Here is a 25,798-nt window from a genome sequence, read left to right on the forward strand (position 1 = left end):
AAGCACAATTCCCCCGTGCTTCCCCTCGCTTTCCCTCGCTTCTTAGGTCGCTTTTTGGTTCGCTTCTTAAGTCGCTTCCGAGACGGTTTGTGATTCGCTTCTAAGTCGTCCCACGCTTTCCGCTTCTTAAAATTTTATCGCTTCTCACTTCCCGTATCACTTCCCGCTCCCGCAGTCGGCAACCATGATGAATGGTTTTCATTAAGCCCTTTATTGAACCATATAGATGAACAAAAAAATATTATATACTAATGAAGGTAAGAAACTAATGGGCTATAAATCATAGGTGCAAGTTGTATCGACTCAATCTCACCATATAGATGCGTTCAACATGGCTTGTTTGCTAAGGAGCAAGCCTTGGATCTTGTTTTTTTTAATATAAAAGTATACTTTTTTGAGTTATGAAATTTTAGCACATTGTAAGCCATAACCTAATTACTTATCGTAATTACATGATTTAACACAAGTTTTATAGTAAAAAAAACCATGTCGATCACATCCATAACATTTGGTGCACAAAAAATTAGAAAATTTTGAAGAAAAGAGTAATTTCTACATCTTTGATATTGTAATTAAAAGGTTAATATTTGTTTCTCTCAATCGTAACTTGTGTACTACAGTAAAAACTAAAAACCATCTATTTTTCAACAATTTTTTTTTCTGTGCAAGCCAAATAAATATAATATACATATTTAGTCTAAAAGTTTAGAATTGAAAAAAAATCACATTTTTACATTGAGAATGCTCCAACCCTATTTGATTTATAACAAATGAACCATGATATAAACATGTTTTGTGGTTCAGACTGTAATAGACAGAAGTCACAACCATGACCTATTTTGGTATAGTTGAGTGCACCAAATATGATCCCACAACTAAATATTAGCAAAATCATTAAAATTACAAAATGCAATTAGATTGTTCCACTAGCAATTTAAACCCAAATATGCCTAAAGCAATCCCAGATCCGAAAACCTAAAGAGAAGATCCACTTGAATCCTGCTACGTCCACTATCAAACTGGATCCTACCCTTTTACAACCTTACCCATGGTGACAGGAAAGTTACTAGAAAAGGTTCTCCTATACTCAACTTTTAACTTTAATTCCTGACCTCTATGGATCATGTTTCCTGGTTCCAAACGTTCTCAGTAAATCAATCTGCAAGTGGGCCACTAGACCAAGCCGAGGCCAGTAGGCTGATAAGGTTAGGTTGGAGTGGCTCTTTGGTGAGGGACTTAAGGAACTTGGGCTGGGCTTTCCCAATATAGGAAGCTTAACTCGCATAATCAGATACATGGGGTGGACATCGGGCTGGAGGGACCGACCCGTATTAAGGCTCGAGCCCAGCCTGACTCAGTTATAATCGGGCCGGGCCCTTTAAGCCCGACCAGTTAATGGCTTGGGCTTATCGGGCCCGTTCATTTTGTACATGGGGGCTGGCGGATCTCAACCCGACTTTATTCGGGCCCGGGCTGCAAACTGCAGCCTGAGCCTGACGGGAAGCCCCACCCGATGGCCACCTAAGATTAAGGGTGTCAACGGATCTGGTTTGGTTGGGACCTAAGTGGAACCAAACCCAGACCTAATTTGAGATGACGGTATCAGGTCCGGACTTGGGTCCAATCAGGCCCTATAAGAAAAACTATACTCGAATCTTATAGGATTACATGAATCAGACTCGAACCATGTCCTGTAAAATAATATTTTTTAAATCTTATTACATTGAAAATTCGTGGTTCTTAGTTGGAACTCTGGTCGGGTCTGGGTTTGATATGAAATTTTACAAATCATACCCGACTTCATATATTAATCAGACCCTTTGGATTCAACATGGATTCTAATCGGACTTTCTTATTTATCACCAAAACCTTGAACCTGTAGCTGTAGGGTTTGGTATGGATCGGGTCTGGATCATACCCGATCCATTGACGCCCCTTCATAAGATCTTTCTCCACCGCCCCTGCAGTTAGAGAGAGAGAATGGAGAAGGGTGGTAGCAGCAGCAGCAAAGGAGGAGGGTACGGTCGCAAGTGGGCGATCGATCTCACCACCAACGACTACTCCTCGCCCTCTTCCCGAGACGTCCCCGACCCCCTCGGCTTCACCCGCATCTCCCAAGAGCTCGTATTCAACCGCTCTCTCTCATCGAATTTGAAGAAACAGAATAGCTTTTGCTTTTGATTAATCAATAATTGCTCCCTTGTTTAATTTTAGGAGGATGGTGCTGGAGGCATCCGCCAGAGGAAGGAAGCAGAGGCGGCATGGAAGGCGCAGGTACCCACTTCTGATCTTTTCCCCCTTCTTTTTCCCTTTTCCTCCATTTGGGTATTGAAAAAAAACATGAAATATCAGGTTACCGATCCATCATCGTGTTTTTTCTGTAGCGAATCTTCATTGATTGTGAGGATCATGGTTAGATCTTGGCAAATTGTTTTTTTATTGGGCTCTCTTTGAACCTTCTCCGTTTGCGAAGTCTTTCTAATTGGATAATATCTCTATAGGGGCTCCGTTTGATGTATCTCTATTTGCAAAAGCCTTTCGAATTCAAGAATATCTCCTCTTGCAACGTTGTGTTCGGGACATTTAGTTCTAGTCATGGCGATTCGGTTATTGGCAGAGCACATAAGAAAGAGAGAGAAGCGTGACTTTTGGAAAATTATGAGGGTGGTAGTTCCTTTGTAGCGGCCATGAAGCCAATCAATGAAATTATAAACTTGTTCAACATATTTAGATATTTAGGGGTTGCTCATTTTGGCTTCAGTTCTTCTATTTGCACCTCAATACTATTTGTCGCATCATAACCTAAACAAACATTGCCTTCCATTGTAGCAAATCTCTGAGGACATCATGGTTTCTCTGCCCTTGCATCGATACCTGTAAGTACCAATGTTGTAAAAATCATATCGAAAGGTGGATACGGATGTGTAAAACCGTATCGTGTCGTATCACTTGGATATGCCACCAAAAATTTTAAAAAATAAAAAAAGTCATAAAATTAGAAAAAATCATAAAAAACATTAAAAGGAGCAAAATATATTTAAGTGCTAAAACTGCTGTAACATTAAATAAACGTAGACATTATACTACTTGGACATGTTGAGCTATAGTAACCAACAAGCAACATCTAACAAAACAAAATAGTATGATATATCCATTCATTAACAAGTCTGAATGTAAAGTCAACAGCCAATTATTTATCAATCAAATAACAAAAGACAAAAGAGAAATCCTTCAATTCTGCCTAGTTTACCAATCATGACCAAAACGATACTAGAATGAACAATGATAAAGCCACCATCATACCCATGAAATTAAATGACACAAACTATGTAACGTGGGCTTCAATCATGAAGCACCACATATGGGGAAAAGGTTTACGGGGAATCGTGGATTGTTCCGATTCGGAACCCAAGCTATCCCTCACCAAGAAAGAGGGTGATAAGGAAGTTTCGTTAACGGAAGAGGAGAAAATCAAGGCTCTAGCCTCTTACAAAAAAAAAATGGAAATAGTGGAGGATGGGACATGCTAAAATAATGTCATGGCTTATTAATAGCGTAGACATTAAAAAATGTTTTAGCCTTGCTAAGTTTGAACATGCCGGTAAGGCATGAGAATACTTTAGAAATATGTATTCTCTTAAAAATATTGCACATGTGTGCAATCTTCAAGAGAAAGTTCAGACAATAACTCAAAGTGACAAATCCATTCGTGAATATTATAATGAGTTATCCGAACTTTGGGAAGAATTGACTCTTTTAGAGCAAAAATGGCATTGTGTCGATGATATCGAGCTTCGCCAAAAGCAACTCGATATGAAACACTTTTATCAGCTTGTAAACGGGTTAAGGCCAGAGTTTGAATCCACCAAATCGACCCTCCTTCGTAGTGGAAAAATTCCCACTATTGTGGACACTATTGAAGAATTAACTATGGAAGAAAATCGTCTTAGAAAGAGTACTCCAAAATTTGATGATAATTCCGTTCTAGTTGTATCTAGGCTAGGGAATCATACTCGCACTTATAGGCCACCCCATTTCAGGAGACAAAATGAGTAGTTTAATAAAAGAAAAGTTATTTGCCACCACTGTCATGAACCAGGATATTATAGGCCTCACTGCCCAAAGCTAAAAAAGGCGAGATGAGAAGGGGGTTGCATATGTTGAAACCGAGTCTAAAGATCAAGATACACCAGTTTTCGTGGTTCAACTAATGGAGATTCTTCAACCTCTTCTCAAAGGGGTATCCTCTTCAACTAAAGCCTTAACTGGAGCGACAATCACATCTGTTTCCGGTCCAGGTAACCTTCCTTGGCTTTTAGATTATGGTGCTTTATTTCATATGACCTCAAATGCTAAATGCTTATCCGAATGTCTTAAAAATAACTCAAGTATATCAAAGGTTTTTACAGTAGATGGAACGTCTCTTGACATAAAAGGAGTAGGATGTTTTGAAAGTTTTCAAAAATCCAAAAGTTTTTGTATTCCTGAAGTTAGATATGTCCCAAAATTGAATTTGAATCTTTTGTCTGTTTCACAAATTTTTTATTATTGATGTAATATATCTTTCTCTTGTGATGGTTGTTGGATACAGGATCGCTAGTCAGGGAAGCTAATTGGGGGAAGGCCATAGAGAAGGAGGACTATATTACAAGGATTTTTTGGAACTACCAAAAAATGTTTTTTGTCTAAATGTTCAGAAATTGGAAACAGAATTATAGCACAAAAACTTGGCCATCCTTATATGTCTAAAATCCACTACTTCCCAAGTTTGGAAAAATTTTGTAATCCTGAAAGTTTTGCTTGTAAAGACTGCATTCTTTGTAAAATGAAAAGATTACCTTTTTCTAGTAGAACCTTTGTCTCTACAAAACCTCTTGAGTTAATACATTCGGATGTTTGGGGACCCGCACCAGTTATCTCTAAAAACGCCTATGCATATTATGTCATCTTTGTTGATGATTTTTCTAGACACACTTGGATTTATTTTTTTAAACATAAATCCAAAATTTTTGCTCACTTTTCAATATTTCATAAGATGGTTACAAACAAATTTCAGAGTAATATCTTCATTTTTCGCACCGATTCAAGAGGAGAATTTATGTCTGGAGAATTTAAAAACTATCTTAATCTATATGGCATTACTCATCAATGATCATGCCCACACATTCCTCAACAAAATGGTCTTGCGTCTTTATGGAAATCACTCGGACTTTGCTAATTGCAAGTCAAGTTCTGAAAGGGTTTTGGGCTGAAGCCGCTCTAACTGCCACATATCTCATCAATAGAATGTCATCTTCTTTAAAAAATATATCTCCAATTGAAAAACTTTATGATTTAGCACCAAACTACTCTAGATTGAGAGTTTTCGGTTGCAAGTTTTTTGTATTTATAAACAAAAATGATAAATTCTCCCTTCGTGTTATCCCATGTGCCTTTTTAGGATATGCTGAAAATAAAAAAGGCTACCAGTGCTATGATCTTCAAAATGACAAATTATATGTATCAAAAAATGTGTCTTTTCTAGAAAAAGAAAGTTCTTTTGAAAGCAAAAATTCTAAGGATATTACCGAATATTCTTTTTTAATTGATTTAACCTCAAAATTTGATGAAGAGGATTTTGAATGTAACTTTGACCATGATCAAAGCCTTATTATCCTTGAAACTGATAGCAAAGACCAAACCGGTAGGGATGTTGGTCTGCAATATTCAAGACGAAGAGTTGGAGAGCAACCCGCTCCATGTGCGTTAGAAAGGTTTTCTAAGGTTCTCCCTTGAAGGACTTCTAGAATTTCTAGACCTCCCAACAAATTTATTTCTTATGACTCTTTTTCACCCTCATATAGGGCAGCCCTTGCATTAATCCAATCCTATGTTGAACCCTCCTCTTATTCTGAAGCCAAAAATCATGAAGAATGGGGTGAAGCCATGAAAACGGAATTGGACATTAGAAAAGGCCAACACTTGGTCCATTCAAGACCTTCCTCTTGGAAAGAAACCTATAGGCTGTAGATGGGTCTACTAAGTCAAAACCAAAAGCGATGTGACCTTGGAAAAATATAAGGCATGACTCGTAGCCAAAGGTTATGCTCAAGAGTACGAAATTCACTACGAAGAAACCTTTGCTCATGTGGCCCGTATGACCACTGTTAGAACTTTAATTGCTTTGGCTTCTATCAAAAAATGACCTATATTTCAAATGGATGTCATAAATGCTTTCTTAAATGGGAGTCTTGTTGAAGAAGTCTACGTAAACGCTCCGCCTGGTATTTTTATCCCCAAGGGCAAAACTCTTCGTCTTGAGAAGGTTTTTTATGGTCTCAAACAGGCATCAAAAGCCTGGTATGATAGATTTAGTTATGTTATGACTGATATTGGATTTCATTCTTCCTTGACTGACACTGCCTTGTTTATTAAGAAATCTGATGCATGTATCATCATTCTTTTTCTTATGTGGATGATATGATCATCACCGAAGACGACAAACAAGGAGTTGCCAATATCAAAACTCTTCTTAAAACTCATTTTGAAATGTCTGACTTAGGATTATTGAGATATTTTTTAGGAATTGAAGTTGATTATTTTTCGTGGGTATTTGATGTCTCAATCTAAATTCGCATTTGATATTGTTTTCAGGTCTGACATTACAGATGATAAGAAGGTGGACACTCCAGAAGTGGTCAATGTTAAAATGAAAATTGATGATGGAGAGCGTTTTGATGATCCTACTTCGTTCCGACAGCTTGTTGGAGCACTTTCCTATCTATTCATCACTCGGTCGGACATTGCACATGTTGTACACACAGCTAGCCAGTTTTAGCATGCTCCCACTTCTGTTCACATGGGAGCGATTTTACGTATTATTAGATATTTAAAGAGTTTTATTTCACGATGACTCTTCTTATCTGCTTCGTCATCATTAAATTTAATTACTTATACTGATGCTGACTGGGGAGGTGGTCCTAATAATAGACACTCAACCACTGGTTTCTGTGTGTTTTTAGGTGAATCTCTAATATCGTGGAGGCGCAAGAAGCAGCAGAAGGTTTCTCTATCATCCACTAAAGCTGAATATAGAGTCATGGCAACCATCATAATGGAAGTCGTATGGCTTAGGCGATTGCTTGCTGATATGGAAACTGCGGCAACACAAGCTTCACGAATGTGTTGTGACAACAATAGTGCAATCTACATTGCAAGCAACCAGACGTTCCATGAACGCGTTTCATGAACGCACCAAATACATTGAGATGAATTGTCACTATATCAGAGCAGAGTACTTGCATGAAACCATTGATCTGTCATATGTTACGTCAGAATACCAGTTAGCAGAATTTTTCACCAAACCTCTTGCGGCTCTCCGATTTCACTTCCTCTTAGACAAACTTTCGCTCATTGTACCGTAAGTTTGAGGGGGAGTGTTAAAATGTAAAATACATATATATATAATAATATTATTATTATATATTTTTTATATAATATATTTTTTCTTTTCTTTTCTTTTTTTCTTTTTTTTATTATCTAGTTCGATTAGAACTAGATAATAGTATTTGGTCAAGTTTCGATTGGAACTTGACCAAACTTCTAGTCATTGGAACTAGTCCAACGGCTAGAATTCTAGTCGTTGGACTAGTCCAACTGCTAGAAGGGAGAGCTCCTTATGAGCTCTCCCTCTTGCTCTTTTATAAATAGGGGTGCAACCCCTTGTGTAAAATACTTTTCCAAAATGCTTTTTAAGCATTTCATTTTATGACTAAATTCCTTTCATTATTGTCTTTTTCCATATTTACCCTTTTGTGGGTTTTGCTTAGAGTGCTTTTTAGACACTTCACTTTGCGCGATTCTAGTGCTTTCTTGGAATAGCACTATTTTATTACAATATATGTGTTGGAAAAATGGTTATTTGCGAGCTTGGCGAAACCTTACGCCACCTGAACTTGCTCTTGTACAAATTCAGGATATTATGACACAACAGGATAATCAATCACATGGTGTGTTGGGCTAGCACATGGCGCACACACCTGCATAGCTGGGGAGGGATTTGACAACAACTGATCCAATTTCTGGTTCAGAAGGTCAACCTTGTTTTGCAACTCAAGGTTTGTTCCTATCTCGTACATGCCAGCTTTCTTCGCTCCAACAGTAGCAGGTGCTCTCCTTTTGAGGCCAAAGCATGATGCATAAAATTTTCACTCAGGGTCTTGAACAAGGCCCACATGTCCTCGCTCTTGAGCATAAATGTGCCCCTATAGGTTGCATAGACCATTTGTCGATTTTTGTTAGTCAGCCCGTCGTAGAAATATTGCACCATTTGCCATCTGGGCACCTGGTAACGGGGGCACTTTAGGAGAAGATCCTTCATCCTCTCCCACGTGTCATGAAATTGTTCTCCCTCAATTTGTGTAAAACTGGTGATAGCCTTTCAAAATTGGTTTATCTTACCAATTGGGAAGTATTTCTTTAAAAATTCTTTTTGCATTCTATCTCAAGTGGTAATTTGAACCGTATCTAAAGTCTTCAGCCAGTGCTTGGGTTTATCTTTGAGGGAGAACGAAAACAGACTCAACCTAAGCGCGTCATCTCCAAAATTGTTGATCTTTACAGTAGAACAGATCTCTAAATATTCATCTAGATGAGAGTCAGGGTCCTCATTGCTAAGGCCATAGAACGATTATAGCATTTGGATAATTTTGGCTTTAATCTCATAATGGGGTGATCCTACATTAGGTCTCCCTATGCAGGACACTGGATTGTACTCTGTAGGGACGAAGTACTTTCTCAAAGGACGAACTGGGGCAATCTCTTCCGCCATGTGTCTGGTTCTACGAGATCTCATAAGGATTAATTCAGGGTTCTCGACAAGAGCTATAAGTTCAGGGCCTGAAGAACGTCGCCCTTGCATACACTATTGAGTTGAGACCCGGTGCAGCAAGCATCCTAAAAAATGGTTTTCTACCTGCACTATCGTGCACTCGCGATCAAACCACACCACGAAGCAAGCAAAAAATAAAAAATATTGAAAATAAACAAACACCACTCAAATGCAAGTACGAAGTTTGAAAGTAAACTACATGGACGGTCACCTAAAATGATACCCTATTAGGTAAGTCAAGCAAAAAAAGTAAGCGGGCTCTATGGTTTTCACTCAATGTGGTTCTAACAGTCCTAAATAATAAATAAAAGCAAACTAAGCAATCATAGATATCAATATGAAATTAAACTAAGCAATCCTAAAAAAATGCAAAAGCAAACTTGCAATCCTAAATATACGTGAAAAAAGTCAATAAAGTGAGTACTTAGTTTTAAATTGCCGTTCTCCGGCAACGGCGCTAAAAATTTGATGCAACTTTTCTCAAAGATATTTAAAAAAAAATATTTTTGATAAAAATTTATCAGTGTAAACCGTGCATCAAATCTTAAATTAACCAGTTCACGCTAGTGGTGAAGTCCAGGTCGAACCCAGAGAACGGGTTTAGAACCTTGTATTCCACACAGAACAATCTTTATTGCTTTAAATAAAATGTAAATAAAATGTAAACAAAATGTACTACCCTATTATAATGGTCTGAACAAAAATAAAATTATTACAACCCAATGAATTAAATAGCCTGAGGCCTTAAAAAACAAATAAAGAAAAGTAAAAATTGTAGAGCTCTGTTTGCTTACGATCTAGCTTCCGTTGTCTGCACGTACACGGCCCTCGCTATCGCGTTTCAATCAACAAGCTTGTACCCACCTGCAAAACTCAAGACAACAAAACAAATGAAACAACTAGACTATCTAATCTAGTTAAAGTTAATTGTCAAAAAATAACAATTAAATTAAATCTACGTAAACTAAACCTATATGTACTTAAGTCTAAAGAAAATAAACACCTAAAAATTAAATTTACTGCTAATACCTTTCTTCTAAACTACTGGAAAAGAAGCACTTAAAACACACAAGCCCAGTTCAGCCGTGCCCTTGCTAAAAGATGATTCACAGCTCTATTGACAGATTGTGAAATCAGATCAGTTTGCCAGATCTGTCTAGTATGATTGGACTGGCAGGTCTGCAGGTCTTATCGGGTATGTTCGAGCTTGCCGACCAGCCGGCCTGGACTGATTTGATCTTTTGGTCTGATCGGGCTGAACTGATCAGTCGACTGGTCTAGTTTGGATGGACTTCGGCTGACATGATCAAGTTGGCTCGGCTGGCAGCAGGCTGGGATAAAAAAAACTGCAGACCAGGCCTACGCTGCTGCTGCTGGCCGAATAAATCTAACACAAGAATATCACGCTGGTCTGGCCCAAAAACCGGCAGATCGAATCTACGCCACTGCAGCTCAGCTACCAGATCAGACCTGGATTACAAAAGAGCACAGACTTGATCTGCGTGCCTACTGGCCGAATAGGCTGATCTGCGCTGGGCTAACCAGATCGCAGATCAGCTTGTGGTCTAATAGCCGGATCTGACCGGATTTGATCTGATCAGATCAGCTGGGCCGGATATAGGCAGTTTGGGTCTGCACTGGCAGGCCTGGGCTTGTCAGAAATTTTTTATCAGCAGGCCTGCTGATTTGAATCAAGATGGGCGCAGATCGAGTCTTTAGATCGGTATAGTGCCTGATAGACTTAAATGGGTTGAATGTGTTGGCTAACCAAAGACGGCCTGATCTGAAGAATCAGATTTGGTTGTCTGGACGCTGAGACCTGATCAGATCTGATAAAAAAAACAGCCTCCCTCTTTTTTTTGTGGTTTTCTTTTAGGTAAAAAAAAAAACTAACCTATACTGGGAAAATAACTTAATTAGAAAACCTAAACTATGCAGCAAACTAATGAGAAAATACAAACTACCTATATGCAGCAATACATAAAGAGAAGGGGGGGGGGGGGGGGGGGTGAAGAAGAGGCACACTTGTGGTTCGCCTCCAATGGATTGGGGAGAGTAGAGCGGTCTTATCAAGACGATCACACACGTCACGCAGTACCTCCGATGGAAAAGAAGAAAGCTCCCAATCGGCGAGGAAAAGGAAGAAGAAAAGGGGAGAGAGAGAGAGAGGCATGAATCTCTATGAGAGAAAGACACCCTTCTAGTCTCTCTTAACCAAGGTTTTAAAACCCAGTGATTCGGGACTCGACTCGTTCTTTATTGACTCGTGACTCGGCGGGTCAACTCGGTGACTCGGATCGGGTTTTGTTAACTTTTGATTTTAAAAGAAAAATAATATATAAATTGTCATTTAAACATATAAAGGTTTGTAGAATGACTTAATTACTAGTTTAATTGATTAATAAGTAAAATAACATCAAGTAAAACTATATCTAACTTATAATTACTCATCTAATAGTAACAAATTGAACAACCAAGCAAAACAATAATTCAATATTTCAATAGAAACAAGCCCTAAAGTAAAGTTAAGTTAAAAACTTACAAGAGTAACAGTAAAAACTAAAGTAAAGATAACTATACTTGAGCAATATGCAATGCATTTTAGCAATCAACTTTCGCTTTTCAGTTTTTACTTCAATTTGTACTTGTATTATATCATATGTAATCTGCAAATTTAATGAGTGACAACAATTCTAATTTTTTATATATCAACTCTTAATATATTGAAAATTTAGAAATCATCACACGATAAGCTAAAGATGTTGAGTAAAGTTGTAAATCATTCACCACAATCTAGTACAATTGTACAAGTAAAAAATATAAAGTATAAAACATAAGGCCCATGACCATATAACACAATTACAAAGTTCATAAGTATAAAGTTAATAATCATAACACAATGACAAAGTCTATCACCAAATTGATACCCAAAAAATCAAAATTTAAACATCCACAATTCATCCACTTTTGCAAAATATGATATCTCAAGTCAAGAGTCAAATCTCAAATAGAGGCGAAGTGTTATTATTTGGAACTTCATTTGAATCAATTCTTGAGTTGAAAGTAGAAATTAATGGCTGAATTTGAGTACTAGTGGTTGCATTTTTCCTTGCATCTTCGTCTTCAACTCTATCACCACCTTCATCATCAATAAGATTAGCTTCTTCAATGTTTTCAACTTCTATCTTCAAGTCCTTTAAAAAATCCTCCATTCAATAAAATATGACACATTCTTAAACATGCAATGGAGATATACAAAAATTTAAATTGAAAGAATTTTAATCAAGTTAAAATATCAAACAAACTTTTACGGTTTTACGTCATCTCCATCTAAAACTCCTTGCATGACACATTCATCCATTGGTGTTTGCAAGTATATATTGTCCAAACAAATTGGGTCAAGACGTATTATCTTTAATTGTTTTTCTCTCAGACGTAAATTATAATAGACAAACACTAAGTCATTAAGTTTCTTTTGAGCCAATCTATTACTTCTCTTAGTGTGAATTTGGTCAAGGGTACTCCAATTTCGTTCACATCCAGATGAAGAACATGTTTGACTAAGTATACGAATAACAATTTTTTTGAGATCGGGGGTACATATTCCATGCATTTTTTACCACATTGTTGTATAAAGCCAAAACACACAAAAATATAAAGTTGATTAAAGAAATATCTTTTTGCACAACACAACACATAGTGTTAAAGATCTATCATCTGGCTTGTGCTCATCTCTAGTCATAACAGCTATAAAAGTACCAAAATCTGCACTTGCGTCTTCAAATAACTCAAGTTGCTTGCATGCTCTTACTATAGCTGAAATATTTGGCTCCAACTTCTCAATACATTTAATTAAACCACGCCTTACTTCAAGATGCTTTGTGAATTACATGAAATAGTTAAAATAGTCATACATCAAAATGATAATTGATAAAAAAAAGTTCATATTCAAAATTTAAAATAATTAATAAAAAGATATAAACAAATACATACCTTAGAAAATTATGGACTATAGTGATATTTGGGATTGAGATGGTATGCCTCTGCATGAAGAGGGTGATGAAGTTGATTTTCCCAATGATTGGCAATTATTTTCCAATAAGGTTTGTACTTTTTCTCCTCATTGTCATGAATTTCTTTTATAGCCTCTTTGGCTCTATCCATAGCTTCATAAAGATAACCCATTGTAGAATTTTCTTCTCCATCAACCATTCTCAAAACTTTGACTAGAGGTTCTATAGTTTTAACAGTTGATTTTACGACTCTCCAAAAATTACTATTCAATATAATATCCTCTATCTCTTTACCCATATTTTGAATTGTTTCATTCATCTGATGCCATCATTTTTCTAAGACCACTTCGATGTTCTAGCAAAGATTGAAGCATGATAAAATTAGTGGCAAATCTTTTAGTAACCGGTCTTAGAATTTCTTTCTTATTGGAAAATTGAGTCCTCATTAGGTTCAAAACAAAAGTATGATTGTAAATGAACTTCGTGATCCTTTTTTTTTTCTTTTTTCACACATCCAGCTATGCTTTTTATCTTAGACAAATCTTCAAGCATGAGATCTATGCAATGAGCTGCACAAGGAATCCAAAATATGGTTTTCCTCCTATCCTCCAACATCTTTCCAGTTGCTTGATAGTTGGCTGCATTATCTGTGATTATCTGTCATTTTTCAATTTCAAAAAATTATTAACATACTAGACAAATTATAAATATCAATGTTCAATAGAAAATTACAAAAGAACAAAATGATATACCTGAACAACATTCTATGCACCTACTGTTTCCATCACTTCATTAAATAATTTTAATAAATTTTCTCGATTCTTCATGATACTTGTTACATCAACTGATTTCAAGAAGTAAATGCCCCTTGGACATTGAACCAAAAAATGTATCAATGTCCTTTGTGTTGCATCTTTCCAACCATCAGCCATAATAGAACAACCCATTTCAGCCAAAGACTCCTTGTATTATTTGAAATAATCATCAATTATTTTAATTTTTTCTTGTAATAATCTTCCAGAAATCTCAGATGAAAAAGGCGGCTTCAATCCCATTCCTGCTGAAGAACAAACTTCAATCATCTTCGTAAAGTAAGGAGAATTGGCTACGTTTAAAGGAATGATTGAATGATAAAAAAATATCGAATAGTTGAACATAACCTATCTCTAGCTTTTTTATCCAAAGTTGTTTTTATTCCAAGTTGTTTCATTGATGGAGACCCTGCCTTCACTTGAATAAAAGCATCAATCAAGATTATGCTTTTGGGTATCATTCATTAAATTTTTTTCTTTTATATATATTTTCTCAGTAGACTCAATTACTTTCATCTAACAAGTTCATATCATTATCATTTACTTCAGCAAAGAAACCCATCTCATTTACAATATTTTTCTTATATAATTTGTGTTTCTTAAATGACTCTAAATTCTTACAAATTTTTTTCCTTACAGATTCTTCGACTTTGTCGCATGGTTTTACCTTTCCTTTAATACCAGCAAGATGATACTTAAGTCTATTAATGCCACCACTCATCTTTTTTGTAGACCAAGTACATTGTACCATCTTCTTTTTCTTATCAAAAGGTAACCCAAAATCCCACACAAGGTCCTTTCCTTTAGTGAATGTTGTTGGAGTCCTTGAAGATCCTTCTTGTGACATTTCTTTGATGATTTGATAAATCTATAACTGTTAAAAATTAAAATTTGAAAAGTTAAAAACATATAAAAGTTAAATTTGAAAAGTTAAAAACATAGATACAATGTGCGGTTAGTAGATTATGCACAAAGTAATGATTGAAAGAACTAAAAAAATAAATGCCCTTTGTTGGAGACAACTCAAGTCGTCAGAAAGTAGCTAGGCAGGGAATCAATGGATTATAATATGTTTTAAGTCACTTCTTTCCACTTTTGGTGATGAGAGTCCCTTGGCCGCTAACCCTATGCAGTACCACCAATCGCTCGAGTTTTATGAACATGTCAGGCAGAACTTTTCTTTTTCCTTCAATAGAAAGGAAAAACAATGTTAAAATCGGTTTACTAGGTGACTCGGTTTCTTTAAAAAACAAAAGAATCAAATCAAACAGAATTGAAAGATTTCGTATTCTAAATTTAAAAAAAAAACAAAATCTAATTTATTTTTAACTGATTCTAAAGTTTAAATCGATCAATTTTGAACAAAAAATCGTCGATTTTGGAGGGGGGTCAAATCTAGCCCTATTTTGAATCAGCTAAGGGTCGATTCAATCTGAATTGGCCGATTAAGACTTATTTTGACAAATTGTTCTCCCTCGGTTTAAAACTCAAACTATGGTTCGCTTATTAGGAATGCAACATGAATGGAAATTCCTACCTTTTCATTTGGACATGATGCTTTCATCTAAATCTAAATCAGCCTTGCCTCTGTTCTTGCCGGAGACGACTCAAGTCGTCGGAAAACCTTTTGTTGGAGCCGTTGTTCACGCCAGAAACACACGAGGATGTCGTTGTTCACGTCGGAAAGAAACACAAAAGGGGAAAAATGAAAATGCATACCTCGTGGCGTCGGAAAATCTCGCCGACGCCGCTGTTCTTGCTGGAGAAGACGCGTCAGAGCTACTGTTCATGCCAGACGGCCGGAGCTGCGGCAACGCCTTACTGTTCACCGTCGAAAAAATGGAAATACAAAACGCAAAAAAAATGCATGACGTACCTTCCTCGGAGTTACTGTTCACGCCGAAAACTCCTTGTCGGCGTCGTTGTTCACGGTGGAGTTCTCGTCAGATGGCCGGAGCTGCAGCAGCACCGCACCTTCTCCTTCTCTTCCGTCGAGGCTTGAACAGTGAAGACCCTAAAGGGTTTTCGTTAAAAGGTAAAACAATAAATTTTTCAACATGCCATTATCACGAACCGTCCGATTCTTTGTGACTCGTGACTCGGTCTGAGTCTCGCGAGTCCAAGTGATCCAACACCCGAGTTTTGTCAAGCCGAAAGTGCCCAGAACTCGCCCGATTCTAGTATGACGCTTGACTTGGTCGAGTCAGGCCGAGTCGAAACCGAGTCTTCGTAAACCGAGTTTACCTTGTCGGGTTGACTCGTTGGAGGTCCGAGCCGAGCCGAGTCACCGAGTTGACTCGGCGAGTTTTAAAACCTTGCTCTTAACTACTATTTATAAAGTTAAATTAGGTTTTAAAAGGTGTTTTAGAAATTTTTCTAAAAAACTTTCCTGATTTTCAATAATTCACAAAACCTCTTCTTTCAAAAATTAGTTTTTAAAAGCTTGTTAATGAAAACTAAACTTTTCTAAAAAAACTCAAATGGGTCCAAACTTGTTTATTTTTCTCTGTAATTAAGATCAATTGCTACCTTGCAGGACCATGCACAAACATCAGTTAAACATAAGTTTTTAAGGCTATTTTTGCACAAAATCATGCATACAAAATGTATAAAATTATGCATAAATTATGCATGATCACCCTTTCTTCTAGTAAATCTATACTATCAATGCCAATGAAATTATAACAGTGACTATGGTGTTTCCTTGATTCTTTTGTATATGCCTACGTAGTGTGAATAATATGTATTCTAATGTCATATATACTAATACAAAAATTAAAAAATTCTGAACTTGAAAATTTAAGATAGTAAGATCTAAACTTTGTGTGGATGTCATGTTATAAACTATGTAATATGGACACCTCTAACTGGGAAACACACCCATGTCGCTCCCACACTGATGCAGCTGCAACACTTGGACATGACTTTCTTTGTGTCAGGTGAAGTCAGCCACACTGATGTCCATTTCTGTCCGAAAGTGTATTCGGTTAATCCTAACCAAGTTCAGTTTTATGCATATTATATATATATAAATATAAACACACACACACACATGTGTGTTTGTGTATCTGCACCCCCACACCAAAGTTTTTTGAAATTGCTGTGTCGTACCCTTGACATCTGCACCAGCACTATGTGACATAGGTTATAAATGACACACACACACACACACACATATACACCCCCACCAAAGTTTTCTGAAATTGCCATGTCGCATACCTATGTGACATAACAAATACAAAATTATTTAAGTGTCAATGCTGCAGCCGACTTTTTGGACGAGCTTAAAAAAACTCAAATTCCACCCCCAACTCCCTCCACTAGTTCTGCATGTCTGACTCAAGATACACTTGAGCAAAGGAGTAGAACGTGGGAGCATCTCCACCGAACTTATTCTTCCATTGATTTGAACGACAAAACAAAAAAAATATCATAATTTATAATCCATAAGACAAAGCACAAAAAAACATAATTAAATATAGTATTGTTGGATTTCGAACTTAGCTGCATTGAATCACAAGTTGATTTTTAGAAAACTTGAATTATAGATAATGAGGAAACATATACAAAATGATTAAGTTGTATTTGGATAAATGTCACCACTATGGTGTTCTTCGCTGTTAAAGGGTAAACTAGCTTGGTGAACTTGCTAGCATTCTCTCAAAAAGTTATCTTTTTTGTGTTGCATCATATGATGTCGATCATTTCGCTGATTCAAAGCAATGTTACATGCATATGACTACAGAGACAGAGAATATGGGTATTCTTGTGGGACATGGCATAAGGGTAGTATAATGTGTGGTATGGTACATCAGTTAAGATGGAGTTTTTGTGTCTCATGTTTTAATCTCTCTTTTGGTGCTTAATGCCATCAACTGGGCACTCTATCTGCTACTTGTGTGCTTTTGGATCTGTTGAATAGTTATGAATATCCATCATTATGACAAAAAACTTTTTGTTCTGCATGAAAAGAAAGCATGGGAAGTGGCTCAAGCCCCTTTCAAGAACTTATTAATGATGGGTTTCATGATGTGGATGGCTGGAAATACAGTGCATTTGTTTAGTATTGGCATCACATTCTCAGCTCTTTGGCAGCCCATTAGTGCCCTTCAAAGTGTTGGTAAAGGTATGGTTCTTTGACTTCTTTCGGAACCTTCTTGATACTGCAAAGTATGTTCCCTCTAATTATATTAAAACGTGTATAAGTTTTTTATTATCCTGTAAAAGCTGTATTTTTAGGGATATTGCTCATATCAAGCAAATGATTTGATAAGTTCTTTTTCCTATATGATGAAATCTGATTGTCTATTTCCACCAGTATAACCCTCAAAGCAGTTCAGTATTACATTCCTCATTTTTTTGTCAGCCCTCTTGGAAGATAAAGGACTATGAAGCCTGCATAATATGTGCTCAGGCTTTTTTTACCATGATACTGAAGAGCGTTCCAACTGGACATATGAGAAATGATTAATTCATCTCAAAGTTCCAATAAATCCAGTGACTTCAAAGGTGATGCAGCGAGCTTTTGCTCACTAACTAGGAATCAACTCCAACCTTATCCAAATATATGAAACAGTTCCTTTTTAAGGAGGTTTTTTAATTGCAATCTTGACTTTTGGTTTGTGAACTTTAGGGACAGGATTTCACTACATCTACTGGTTGAAGTCAAGCTAATTACAAAACTAATGTGAACTGAAATAAAAAAGGAAGGTTTCTCATTTTTTTTATTGGGGTAGGAGTTGAGGATCTGTGTTCAATTTGGGTTAACTCCTCTGGGCATGGTTGTTTGGAAGACCGATTTTCACTCAATAGATGGCAAATACCTCCTCATTCCTTTGTATTTACATCCAAAAGCAGATTGGCAAATTCCTCCTGTAGGAGGTGGTCTTTAAAGATCCTAGGAATTGTATGGCTTTGACTTTTCCAATCCCCCAACTCCCTCCCATGCCTAGCTCCCAAAAAGAGTCTTATTTTCCATTGTGAAGGAAAGCGGAGTCATGACAAAAGAGTCCCATATAAATATTAACAATATTATGTGATGCTGCTTTGTGTTCAATGGTTCGGCTGTTAGGATTTCCCACCGTCATTGTTGCTCAGTTCTTTTCCGTACCATTTATGTCCCATAGGTGCGGGTGCGGGTGCGGGTGCGGATGCAGCACTTTAAAAAAGCTTGGTGCGGGGAGGGTGTATATATATATATATATATATTAACAGTTTAAAGTTAACAAAATAAAAACAATTATCATATCATCAATTCATCATGTAATAAATTGAATTAACAATCTACAATTGCTATTCTTCATCAATAAAAACTAACACCACATTGGTGCGAAGGTGCGGATATATACACGTGTATGTGTGTGCATTTATGTATTTATTTATATAATATAGATAAATTGGACTTGGTTAGGGTTAATTGAATCTACTTTTGAACATAAATGGACTTCAATGTGGTTGACTTCACCTGACACAAAGGAAGCTGTGTCCAAGTGTCACACCCGCATGGGTGTGATGCGGGTGCGGTGCCCTGTTAGAAGAGTCCGTGTTACATAAAGTACCATCTATTTTAATTTTGCTGGTATGTTAGATAAGAACGTGGGTGTGGTGCCCTGTTAGAAGAGTCCGTGTTACATAGAGTACCATCTATTTTAATTTTGCTAGTATGTTAGATAAGAATCTCTCTTTTGGATGCTATCTTGCCTATGATCTCTAGTATATACTCTCAGGCATCTTGTCTTTTTCCTTTCCAGTTTTTGAGCCTTATAAGGATTCAAAAGTGGATACTCTTGCACCCAAATTGGTCTTTATTGCCCTTAATCTAGCAGCAATGGCATTGGGTGTCTGGAAGGTAAAATCGATGAAGCTTCTAGTGTATCATTACTAGATTTCTCAATGCAGTGGTTCATGTACAAAATTCTCATCCAAAATCAATTATTCTTGGCAGCTCAATACTCTAGGTCTTCTTCCCACGCATGCGTCGGATTGGGTGTCATCACTACCACCTGCTCAGGTATGGTAACAATTTTGCTACATGAAAAATGGGTGAATTGCAACTGAGAAAGATCTGGCTTATTTTTGTAACAACATCATAATAAAGGAGGCTCTATGAGCTAATACTGCTACTTTACTTAAGTTTGCACAAGAGACAATTGCTACTTACAGTGCTTTTCCTGATGCCTCGATTGAATCACATTATTTTAAATAGCTTTGTTTTATGTGTTTCCATCTCCACATTCTCATATATGTATCTCTGTCTTCGCTTTTCAGGAGGTTGAACATTCTGGTGGGGGTCTTCCATTTATTTGAAGTCAATGAGTGGCCGTAATTTGATGAACCTGAAGCGCAAAAGTCATGATTTAGCATGGGCGCACCTGCATTCTATGTGCAAAATAGAAAAAAAGCCTTGGAGGCAAAGAAACCGTATTAGTTGATTAACTGATCAGCTCATGTTTTGGAGTGATTCTTGCTGCTGGAAGTTTTTCCTGTCTTACATTAGCTTCGAAGGTCCATTCATCAGCTGTCTTTGGGTACTCTGATGAAACCTGTTTTTATCCATTCATGAGCTTTATCTTGGGTACTGTGATTAAACATATCTTTTTATCTGGCCAAAGTGCATGCTAGGGCTGATAAATGTCCCAACCAGTTGGGACCTAACAAAAATGGGACCTGACTAGAACACTTCTCATATATATGGGAAATGCTCTAGTCAAGTCCCATTTTTGTTAGGCCCCATGTTAGATCCCATCAAAAAGCGTGGCTGCAGGTGATTTTTAATTGTTCTAAACAGATGGATGTGTTTATCATAGTTTTCATAGTTTACTCGGTAGTTAACATGCATTCAATTAGGTATTTTTCTTGAACATATGTTTTTTTTCGAGGGGTGAAAAATCAACGGCTCATATTGTGCTAAAATTTGATGATGGAAGATTCTATTTTTTTTGTTAAATTTATTTGATCCAAAACATGTTCCTTGGTAAATAAACAATTGCGAACACATTAGCTGGTTCAGATTTGACAAAAAACACCTACAACCATGTTTTTTGCTAGGACCTAACAGAAATTGTTGGTGAGTACACCCAGGAGAGATGGGCATCCCAATGCTTATGCGTTTGAACTTGATCATACCTTTTCAAGCTACTAGAATGCCTGGCGTCTGAAGTCTCAAGTCAAATCTTGCCAAGGCCCAAACCTGATATTTTGATTTCTTGTCAAAGACGGAGCAAATGGGAAGATTGAGAGCCCCACCATAAATGGTAATTGAGCATGTTTTATTAAAGAAAAAACTTCACAATAATAAAACATAATGAGCAACTATGGCCCTTTGGATATCAATGTTTTACTAACATAAAATCCCCCCATCACCAACATATCATTGGCTAGCCTTCTGTTGGTAAAATCCTTGGGTCCTCCTCCTTGCCTACCGGGCAGTAGTTTAAGATTCATAGTTTTTTATTTTATTTTGGAATAAAAATAAGAGGTATTTTTTATGTAATTGCATACAATTGATAAAGAATGTGAAACAAAAAATTTTTGCAGAGCCAAATGCATATATCTTCAGGGATGTACTTTCAAAATATTTAGGTTATCATATCGCACTCATTTGGTAAAAATGAGAGAATTTTGTAGAGATAATCCACTTTGTCTCATCAAAATGAAGAAAATTGTGCTTACTTTTTTTGCAAAAAATATCAGTGAAACCTCAAAAATATGTAGGCTTCACGCAAAAATATCTTGTGGGCTACCCATAAATATCTCACAAAAATATCTTATAGGCATCACATAAATATCTCATAAAAATATTTAGGTGAACCCTAAAGAAGATGTATTCGTCCTTATCTGAAAAGAGTAGGTAGAAATCGAGAAGAAGTGACATGTTTATCCCTTGAGGTGGGACCCACACTCAAAGTCTATAAATAAGACCCCCTACCCCCTTTTTAGAAATTGCCACCCCCTTCTCTCTCTTCTCTCTCTCTCTAGCTTCTTATCTCCTCTTTCTCTCTCTTGGTTTTAGACTAGGACAAGCCTACTTGACCTAGATCAGGCCTACTTGAGGTGAGCTTAGACCTGCTTGACTTAGAGTGAGCCAACTTGGGTCAAGCTTAGTTGACCTATTGCTTTAGCTTTTCTCTCTCTTTTTTAATTTCTTGTCATAGATTGGGTCAAGCCCACTTGACCTAGACCGAGCTCACTTGAGGTGAGCTCAAGCTTACTTGACATAGATCGAGCTCACTTAAGTCAATACCACTTACCTTGATAGGTTGATTTTCTCTATCTTTTTGGTTACTTATTTCTTTCCTAGGTCCAACCCATTTGATCTGAACTGAGCCTACTTGAGGTAAACTTGAACCCAATTGGACCTGAGTTAGGTCTGATCCATTTTTGGTTTATATCTCTTTATTTTTTTGCACTGATGAGTTTTACACGAGATGCTTTTAGTTGTGATCGTACCTGACGTAAGAACGTGTCAGCCACAACCTAGGAGTGACTCCACGCTTACGCTAAGCCACCTATATCGGATTTTTTGTAGGTTTGCATGTAGTTCTCCATTTTAAGTTATATTTGTTAAAATAATTATCCTATACGATGGGATTTTCTTTATCGTACACCTTTCTAAAATGATATCGGGTCCTAGTCCTTGGTTCATGCCATCTAGGCCACTGCAAGCTTACTTCGGTGTTTACATGCGTATCTTTATGACTACTTTTCTATATATATGCATGTGTGTGTGTGTTCTTGTATGCAAGTTACTTAGCCCGATGCACGATTTTATTCATCGGGCTCTACTTTACGAACTTTACTTAGCCCGATGTGTGGTTTCATTCACCAAGCCTTGCTTTATGTTATTTACTTTGTCGTCATGATGTTATGTGCACATACTCTTGCTTTTAATAAATATAAGTGCATTGTAATAAGCATATAAATATGACTGATCTCTATCGCTCAAAGTGATTCAAAAGCCTTATTGCATTCAGAATATTGTTTGGCGATGAAACCCCTATTGAAAAAAGTTTTAGATTTGCACAAAATTATATTTTCGTAAACATCTAAGTCACCAACACACGACTTAATTAAGGCCTAGGTTTCTAATAAACCATGGGGGATGCAACATACATACAATGTTTCACATCTATCAAAAAACAAATAAAGCATTTTTTTTCGTTAAACAAGGGAGATGCTACCCAAATTTCTGATAAGATGCTCTTCAAGCTAAAAAGGAATAAAACATTTTTCTTGTTAAACAAGAGACATGATGCCAAAATTTTTAGCCAAATACTCACCTAAGATAGTATGGATGTGTGATCATCGCAAAATTTTTCCTCTCTTGTGGTTTCTCTCTCTTCCTTCTCTTTTCCTTTCCAGCCTCTATTTCCTCCTTTTTGAAGGGAGAAAATATAAGACAGAAAGAAAGGGAGAAGAGAAAAGAAAGAAGAGAAGAGAAGAGAAAAAAGGAATTCTTTTGTGGGGTTTCACTTGACCTTAATTTTGAAAATATTTAAGAAAATGACTCGCCTCCGTTTTTGAAATATTTGCGGGAAAACTGTGAGACGGGATCCGCTCGTCGGTACGAGGTTCGACCGTTCCTGACGCCTTTACCAGGGGTAATCGAACCAAGGGTCGAATTCATGCCTTTTGCTTTGCTAAGAAATTATCTAAGGATTTATCCTAAGTCTAGATGCATAAAGAATCATGCTTGTGCAATGCAAGGATGTATGTTCCTTTTGAAAATGATTTGAAAAATTTCCAAGTGTTTCTGAGATGAATCTGATAATGGAGTGAAGAAATGATTTCTAACTTTAGAATTTAAGATTTAAAGTTCTAAGTTTTTAGAATAATCAGAGCTTAGGAAAATAAATTTGGATCTTGAGAGAAATGATCTTGAAACTGAGATAAAAAGATAAGAAAGGAGATTTCAAAGTCATAAATGGACTTTGAATTTAGAAGTTTGAACTTGGATGAATATTTGGAATGGAATTGAATTCTAACTTTGAAGTTTTGAAATCAAAATAAAATGTGGGAAATCTAAATAGAATTGATTTGAAAGTTGGAATTTAAGATGAAATATGAATCCAAAGTCTGGATTCTAAATAAAGTTCAAAATCGAATTCTGGATTTAGAACTTGGAAATAGGAATTGGATTTGAAATCTGAAATGAAAATGGAATTGGATTTAAGAATCGGAATCAAGATAGGATTTGGATCTGAGATTTTGAATGGAATTGGATCCAAGATTTGGAATCTAAGATGGAATTTGGATATGAAGTCTGAGATCCAAGATAGAATTGGGATCTAAATCCTAGAATGGATTTTGGATATGAAATCTGAGATCCAAGATGAGATTGGATTCTGGATCCTAAATGAAATTTGGATCCGAGATCTGAGATCCAAAATAGAATTGGATTCTGAATCCTAAGATGGATTTTGGATCTGAAGTCTGAGATCCAAAGTAGAATTGGTTCTGGATCCTAAATGGAATTTGGATCTGTAATCTGAGATCCAATGTAGAGTTGGATTCTGGGTCCTAAAATGGAATTGGATCCGAAGTATGAGATCCAAAGTAAAATTGGTTCTGGATCCTAAGTGGAACTTGGATCTGTAATCTGAGATCCAAGATGGAATAGAACTCTGGATTTTGGAATTTCAAAATTGATTTGAGAATGAATTTCAAAGTCAAATTGGACTTTGAATTTGAAACTTGAATTAGGAATTTAGAAAATGAATCAAGGATTTCAGAGTGAACTTTGATTTTGATTTCAAAGTCAAATTTTGGATTTTGAAGATGGGATAGAATTGATAATTTGAAGTGGAAATTGAAGAAGAGATAATTATTTGGGTTTTTGGAAAAGAATTTTTGAAAACATGATGCAATTCTATCCTAAATGATGAATGAATTTGAATAATTTTAAAATTGGATTTTGAAAAGCTATTCCATTCTTTAAATGAATTAAGAATGAGATTGAAAATATAATATATCCCTGACTATGGTCATTGAATATATTATATAATAACCCCATTTAAATTCAAGTGAAGAATAAAATACATTTTTGGTGCTTTTATATAATTTAAAGTGAAATTAACTCTCAATATACCCTGACTATGGCCATTGGTATATATATTGAATCAATTTTAGATTAAATTCTGATAAAAGAGGAAAATATTTAAAGAAAATATGATGATGTTAAAAAGGATTAAGTATGGGTCCAGTGTTATTTTGTAAAAGATAAAAATTCTAAGTCTTGTTTACAACCTGACTATGGCCATTGATGTAAATCATCAACTTAGAATTAATTACCTCTTACGAAATGGTGTACGTGTCATTCGTGTTTTCATTGGTGAGAATAAAGGCGAAAATGCATGAAAAACAAGTAATTCATAATGCTCATTCATTTTATCTAAAACAGAAAATGTAAATTCTCATTTAGATCTAGCTATTACAACTCATAAAATCAAATTTACAGCTTCAAATAATAACTTTATCCATATATTTCCTGCAAAACAACCAGGTTAGTAATGAAAAGAGAAGGAAAATCACATATATCATATGGAAATCAAATAGTGAAAAGATATGTATGATGAAAAGGATGGAAAATGGTATATATATGTAAATACATACGTACACATATATATACATATGAGTGTATATATGTATAGGTGGATGTATATATATCAATAGCTTGGGAAAATATAGGGGTATACATAGATATATATGTATATATATGTATATATATGCATATATATATACATATATATGTATACGCATGTGGATATGGACATATATATATATATATATATATATATATATATATATATATATATATATTTATACATGAATACATAACATCAAATGAGAAACTACATATGAAAAAGACATTCAGAATTTTGCCTTGGAGTAAATGAGAAAATGTCTTTTTACACAGTTTGTTTACTGTGTAATGAATGGCATACCATGCACACACACAGTGATTCAGCAAATGTGAAAAATTAGCAGATGTGCAAGCATTAGAGAAGAGGCCTGGGCCTTGGTGATGGATGCATGAATCATAGCAGTGCATGGGCACTGCTATGGATATGCAAATGGTTACAGCAGTGCTAGGCACTGCTGTAAAT

The 25,798-nt window shown here is 36.1% G+C and overlaps 1 protein-coding gene across 1 annotated transcript; it reads left to right on the forward strand.

The window, feature by feature from the left end:
• Positions 1–1,972: 1,972 nt before the first annotated feature.
• LOC149841645 (uncharacterized) lies at positions 1,973–20,286 on the forward strand. The gene is made up of 6 exons (XM_090001105.1): positions 1,973–2,124; positions 2,215–2,274; positions 17,667–17,820; positions 19,445–19,542; positions 19,639–19,704; positions 19,962–20,286. The coding sequence occupies exons 1-6, from the start codon at positions 1,981–1,983 to the stop codon at positions 19,998–20,000; spliced, it is 561 nt and encodes a 186-aa protein (XP_089857231.1). The 5' UTR covers positions 1,973–1,980; the 3' UTR covers positions 20,001–20,286.
• Positions 20,287–25,798: the final 5,512 nt, after the last annotated feature.

This window comes from Nuphar pumila, chromosome 3 (genome assembly GCF_984573655.1).
Source record: "Nuphar pumila chromosome 3, dmNupPumi1.hap1.1, whole genome shotgun sequence".
Lineage (NCBI taxonomy): Eukaryota > Viridiplantae > Streptophyta > Magnoliopsida > Nymphaeales > Nymphaeaceae > Nuphar > Nuphar pumila.

Coding starts and splice junctions, on each gene's coding strand:
- LOC149841645 (XM_090001105.1), top strand. CDS start 1,981: ATGGAGAAGGGTGGTAGCAGCAGCAGCAAAGGAGGAGGGTACGGTCGC. Junction 2,275..17,666: donor AGGCGGCATGGAAGGCGCAG/GTACCCACTTCT, acceptor CTGCATGAAAAG/AAAGCATGGGAAGTGGCTCA. Junction 19,705..19,961: donor CATCACTACCACCTGCTCAG/GTATGGTAACAA, acceptor TTCGCTTTTCAG/GAGGTTGAACATTCTGGTGG.